Here is a 7,281-nt window from a genome sequence, read left to right as displayed (position 1 = left end):
TTGTTTAGATTTTTTTCACGGTGTTGGATATGTTAGTTTTCCTAAGAGGATATTTTGCTGTGTATACAACCGAGCATGTATGTGAAATTTTTTTTTTTTCGGTGAATATGTATGTGAAATCTTAGTAGACACACAAAAGGCACTGAACACAGAGCGCATTCAACAAATTAAAGAAGAAGAAATGGCAATTGAGTTACTTAATGGTGACAGCAGCGGCCACACCAATGTCACCGGAGTAGCCAAAGCAGACTAAGTGGTCAACGGGTGTGGCACCAGGGGACTATGGTGGACCGCGAACCACCAAAAAAAACTTGGCAAGTACTGGGGTGGCGAGGAGAAAGACCCTTTGACCTCCGATGAGTTCATGTGGAACAAGGACTTTGTTGGTAGTTTCAAGAGGCTGATTCAGGATCCCCAACATGCCCCTCTTACGCCTCCTAAGGAAGAACCTTCTGGATTTCTAAGCTTAAATAGACTTTGGAAGTTGATTTAAGCAACGAACTCTCAACTCCTGTAAACCGCAATCTAAACCAGCAAACAGAGGAAGAAACCGATGTTACTAAAAAATATATTTTGTGCTTAATTTTATATATTTTTTATGTATTTTTATTATAATTAATTATCATTAACATTAAATTAATAAAAAAAATTTAGATAACAAAATTGTAATTTATTTTGAACTTTAGAAACCTCATAACAAAAAGAGTTTAGAGATGGATATATGTTAATTCTTAATGGACTTTAAATGTGTGCATTTGTAGTGTTCTTGTATGGATACCTGGAGGGAGAGCTCGGTCTCTGGGAATCGACGCCGAGTTGTTATTTTCGGTGCCGACCTTTGAGCTTTGTGGTAATCCGAGCTTTACTCCAAGAGGATGTTCAATCGCATAGAGCTTTGAGCAAGAAACAGGGGGGAGTGTACCTGCAAAGGCACTCCGAAGCTTAAGTCAGTATTCTGTATTATTCGAACTTACTGAAGAAAATACTTTACCTTGCTTTATATGATGGACCTTTCGTCTGTTACGCTTTTGGCATTAAGGTTGGTCTTAAAAATTGTGGATAACGTATCCGAGTTGTGTGCCGTTTGATCGTCGGTTATGATAGAAGCATTTATCTAGCCGAGTTATAGCTCATAAATGGACGAGCTATAACGGATGACGCCGAGTTATAGCTTGTAAATAACGATCATATCAAGTCTGATTGTAATGTATAACGCCGAGTTATAACGTAAAGTGCCGAGTTATAGTGCATAATGCCGAGTTATTGTATATAATACCGAATTATGACATCGGATTTGTAACGGCCATATCATAGCCCCCAAGCTTAGCCTGACTATATTTTGATAAAGCAGGTTGAGCTTTTTTAGTTATAACTCGGCGATTTGAGTTATAGGTATGGAGCCCCCAGATCAACTTACTTTATTAAAATAATGAATAATTTAAATTTCAGACGTGATTTGAAGTTAACATGTATTGGAAAGTGTAGTAGTCTTGTCATTGATTGTGCCTTTGATTTTTCCAATGTAATTTTGAACCGTTGATTTAATAGATGCAACGGTTAGGTTTTTTCATGGAACTGAATAGTTAATTTGAATAGTTGATGAGACGATTTTGATAAAAGTGAATTGGATGGACGAGAATATTGAGTTAGTTCACCGTTGTTTGGTGATTTGATTGAGTTTGATTGCGCATGTGTAAACGATGCGACTTTGAATTGAAGAGTTGTCGCGAATGGATCAGTGTTTGTACTTGTATGATATGTGATTGAGTTTGTTGACTGTTGATAGTCATAGTTCGGAATTGAAGATTGAGTTTGATTGCGCATGTGTAAACGATGCGACTATGAATTGAAGAATTATCGCGAATGGATAATTGATTAAAGATTGTGTTTGATTGCGCATGTGTAAACGATGTGACTTTGAATTGAAGAATTATCGCGAATAGATAATTGATTGAAGATCGTTGATATAGATCTTATGATAGTTGATATAGATTTGACAATAACTAATAATGATTGATATAGCTCGGATAATGATTGATATAAATCTGAAAACTGAGATAATAGATATAGATTTGAAAATAGAAAAAACAGATATAGGTCGGCGAATAGAGATAACAGATATAGGTCGGCAAATAAAGATGACAGATATAGATCGGCAAATAGAGATAACATGTAGATCGACAAACAGAGATAACAGATATAAATCTGCAAATAGAGATAGATTGGCAAATAGATATAACAAATGTAGATAGAAAAATCAGATATAGATCGGCAAATAGAGATATCAGATATAATTTAGCAAATAGAGATAACTGATAAAGATTGACAAATAGAGATAACTGATAAAGATTGGCAAAAATATAGATAATTGATATAAATCGGAAAGTAAAGATGATAGATATAGATCGGCAAATAGATATAACAGATGTAGACCGAAAAATCAGATATAGATCGGCAAATAGAGATATTAGATATAAATTGGCAAATAGAGATATCAAATATAAATTGGCAACTAGAGATAACTGATAAAGATCGGCAAATAGAGATAACATGTAAATCAGAAAGTAGAGATGACAGATATAGATCAGAAAATCAGATAACATATATAGATCGGCAAATAGGGATAACAGATATAAATTGGAATATAAAGATTATTAATATAAATAAGAAAATAGATATGACTGTTATAGATCGGCGAATAGAGATTTTTTATATAAATCGGCAGTTAGAGATGATTGATATAAATCGGACAATAGATATAGATCGGCAAATAGAGATGACTGATATAAATTGAAAAATAGAGATGACAGATATTGATCGGAAAAATAGATATAGATCGGCAAATAATTATACCAGAGATGATTTGAAAAATAGAGATGACAGATTTTTTATCGGAAAAACAGATATAGATTGGCAAATAAATATAACAGATATAAATTGAAAAATCGAGATGACAGATATAGATGAGAAAAACAGATATAGATCGACAAATAGATATAACATATAAATTGGAAAATCGAGATGACAGATATAGATCGGAAAAACAGATATAGATCGGCAAATAGATATACTAGAGATGAATTGAAAAATACAGAGATGACAGATAATGATCGGTAAAACAGATATAGATCGGCAAATAGATATACCATAAATGAAGAGATGACAGATAATGATCGGAAAAACAGATATAGATCGACAAATAGATATGCCATAGATGAATTGAAAAATAAAGATGATAGATAATGATCGGAAAAAGCAGATATAGATCGGCAAATAGATATCCCATAGATGAATTGAAAAATAAAGATGACAGATATTGATCGGAAAAGCAGATATAGATCGGTAAATAGATATACCAGATGAATTGAAAAATAGAGATGACAGATATTGATCGAAAAAGCAGATATAGATCGGCAAATAAATATACCAGATGAATTGAAAAATAGAGATGACAGATATTGATCGAAAAAATAGATATAGATCGGCAAATAATTATACCATAGATGATTTGAAAAATAGAGATGACAGATTTTTTATCAAAAAAACAGATATAGATCGGCAAATAGATATGCCATAGATGAATTGAAAAATAAAGATGACAGATAATGATAGGAAAAACAGATATAGATCGGCAAATAGATATGCCATAGATGAATTGAAAAATAAAGATGACAGATATTGATCGAAAAAGCAGATATAGATCGGCAAATAGATATACCAGATGAATTAAAAAATAGAGATGACAGATATTGATCGAAAAAGTAGATATAGATCGGCAAATAAATATACCAGATGAATTGAAAAATAGAGATGACAGATATTGATCGGAAAAATAGATATAGATCGGCAAATAATTATACCAGAGATGATTTGAAAAATAGAGATGACAGATTTTTTATCGAAAAAACAGATATAGATCGGCAAATAGATATGCCATAGATGAATTGAAAAATAAAGATGACAGATAATGATAGGAAAAACAGATATAGATCGGCAAATAGATATGCCATAGATGAATTGAAAAATAAAGATGACAGATAATGATAGGAAAAACAGATATAGATCGGCAAATAGATATGCCATAGATGAATTGAAAAATAAAGATGACAGATATTGATCGGAAAAGCAGATATAGATCGGCAAATAAATATATCAGAGATGAATTGAAAAATACAGAGATGACAGATAATGATCGGTAAAATAGATATAGATCGGCAAATAGATATACCATAGATGAATTGAAAAATAAAGATGACAGATAATAATCGGAAAAACAGATATAGATCGGCAAATAGATATGCCATAGATGAATTGAAAAATAAAGATGACAGATATTGATCGGAAAAGCAGATATAGATCGGCAAATAGATATACCAGAGATGATTTGAAAAATAGAGATGACAGATTTTTTATCGGAAAAACAGATGAATTGAAAAATAGAGATGACAGATATTGATCGAAAAAGCAGATATAGATCGGCAAATAAATATACCAGATGAATTGAAAAATAGAGATGACAGATAATGATTGGAAAAACAGATATAGATCGGCCTTTTTCGGGCCTTAATGATTTACTATATGACCTTTGTTTACAAAGGTGCAGGTAAGTTTGACGCCGAGTTATAACGTAAAGTGCCGAGTTATAGTGCATAATGTCGAGTTATTGTATATAATACCGAATTATGACATCGGATTTGTAACGGCCATATCATGTAGTGTGATGGAGTAAGTAGCTAACAAAAAGGAGCAATGTATGTGCTGTAAAAGAAGTTGCTGGTTTGATATGATAATAATGTAAGACTATAGTACCTTGTCATGGATTTAATTTCACATAAATAATTGTTGCTCTAAAAGCCAAGGTTGCCGTCCATACCCAACCAAGGAGCATTACAATACAAATGAATACATACATGGCTTCCTAATGAAGTAAAAGTGTGGTCCATTCTATCTCTTTGCTGTTCTTTGTCACATAATTGTAATTGTTTGCTTTCTTTCACATCATCCTCATCACTCTAGTCACCATCTTCCACGTGCTTCTTAACTTCTTATTGGAAGATATCTATGTATTACTACTATTGCATTCTCCATTCTTATCATCTTTATTATATTATTGCAAGATCTACATTTCAGGCACAAAAATCTCCACCTTACCATGCCAATTTCAATTTATGCCTTGTGTATATATTAAGCATCACATTAATTAGACCTATATCGAAGTGATAAAAATTAATTATAATATAATATGCAAAAATGAATGTAATATATATTATTTATTTGTTCATTTGGTTGATTTTTGCATAGCTAACAAAAAGCTTGAATTCAAATTTTGTTAAAGTTTAATGGCATACAAATAATAATCTTCCATATATAGTTATTAAAATTTGTTGTTTATTTGCATTGGCATTTATTCTTATTATTAGTTCTCAATTCTCATTTGTAAAAGCAATTGCTTAATTATAATAAGCTCTTCCATGTAGTAGACGGCAAGATGGGTTGACTTGACTTTGCATTTTATTATGCTACAAAGTTACACAAGTAAAGAGTTAGTTAAAAGGCTATAAAATATGCTCACTTGATAAATTAAATTATAATTCTGCTAAGTAGTTAACAGGAATCTAGCCAAATAATAAGTCAATAAATATTTTTAAATTATATTTTACATTAATTAATTATTATTAATTAATTGTTATTTAAATTTTATTTTTAAAAAATATAAAATTAATGATTATTAATTATAATTATTTATATGAAATGTGAGACTAATGCGTGTAACTCCTACTTTATTTTTAACAAAATCAGGGATAAATAAAAAGTAATCATTTTTCTTTGTTAGAAGTCTATAAATAACAAATAACCCTTATTATGAAGTACATTAAAGACCGAAGATATTGAAGATTATTGACTTTAGAATTTTTTTTAATTATTTAAAATTATCATGCATGTTACATTGTTTCATATTTAATTGTAAATTGATTAAAGAAGCCAATGTACACCTTTGGTGATGCTACTAGCCCTAGTCTTCAATAAGTACATCCATTGAATTGCATTGCATCAATGCATGAAGTTTAAGATTATTTTCACTAAGTTATTTATAATTCTTCTCATATATATCATCCAAAAAACTATTATTATTCTCCAAGACATTTTGTATTTATTGTTCATTTTGTCGATTTAGCTTTAGTCTTTAGACCTTCACGGACCTAATAAATTCCAACATCTTGTGATTAAATATTGGTGAACAGCTTTAGTGGGCAAGAAAATGAAAATGGAAAACAATTAATTAGACATAAAATAAAACTTTTTCTTTATTTACGGCAAACGATAAAAATTAGGTAAGCTTTTAACCCATTTTATATGGTTAAAACCACTATTTTAAAGTAATGATTCCATAAGACACGTTTGTGTTAGTTTCACATGCTAACCCTAATTATCTTATTCTTTTTTGTTTTTGACAAACCAATGACATTGTTTTAATTTAATATATCAACATAATATCTTTTATTTCTCAAAATTGTCACATATATATATATATATTTTCGTTGACATAAAATATTTGCTATTTTTTTACTATATATATCGTGAAAAAAAATTGAAATTAAACAGATAGACTAAACATTTAGATTTGAGAAGATGATTCACCTGATATTATAAAAATTAGTATTGTAATATTTAAAATATTTACATTCAAGATAATGAATGGGTTTAATTTGAATAAAATAAACTAAATATGATAATTAAATCTTGAATACTCAAATTCTTTTAGAAATGAAAAGAACATATATAAATTAAAAAAAAATTAGATTTTTTAAATGATGTATAAATATTATTTTTATAAGCATTAAAGTAATTTAGAAAATATGCTCTAATAATAACATAATCATCAGTGTATCGAATTTATATATTTTGTTTTTAATAAAACAAAATAAGACAATTAAAAAAGCTAAAAGCAAGAGAGAGTTGGTGGGTGCATTATTTATTTATTCATATTTATATATAAAAAAAAGGGTATAAAAAAAATTTGGTAGAAAGATGAACACAAAACAAAACACTACAATTTACAAACCCCCCTTTTTGCTCTCCCATTTTCCTTCTTGAGCATGCACAAAGCTCAGAACTTGAACATCAGCATTGCCTCATGAGCCATTAGGGTTCATCTCCCAAGAAAGAAGCACAGATTTTGAGGAAGATTTCGTTTGTGGGTTGCTTAGGTTACCTGCAGAAATGAGTGCATCAAGGTTCATAAAGTGTGTCACTGTTGGTGATGGTGCTGTTGGCAAGACC

At 30.1% G+C, this 7,281-nt stretch overlaps 1 protein-coding gene across 1 annotated transcript in view; it reads left to right on the top strand.

Moving 5' to 3' along the window:
- Positions 1-7,281, top strand: part of LOC107632261 (rac-like GTP-binding protein RAC1) — a 10,783-nt gene that overhangs the window by 920 nt on the left and 2,582 nt on the right. The window contains exons 2-3 of the mRNA XM_021118010.1: positions 952-957; positions 7,030-7,280. Of these exons, the coding sequence (XP_020973669.1) occupies positions 7,222-7,280 (59 nt within the window). The 5' untranslated portion in view covers positions 952-957; positions 7,030-7,221. The remainder of the gene's footprint in view (positions 1-951; positions 958-7,029; position 7,281) is intronic.

This window comes from Arachis ipaensis, chromosome B03 (assembly GCF_000816755.2).
Source record: "Arachis ipaensis cultivar K30076 chromosome B03, Araip1.1, whole genome shotgun sequence".
NCBI lineage: Eukaryota > Viridiplantae > Streptophyta > Magnoliopsida > Fabales > Fabaceae > Arachis > Arachis ipaensis.
This window is presented reverse-complemented; position numbering and strand designations above follow the sequence as displayed.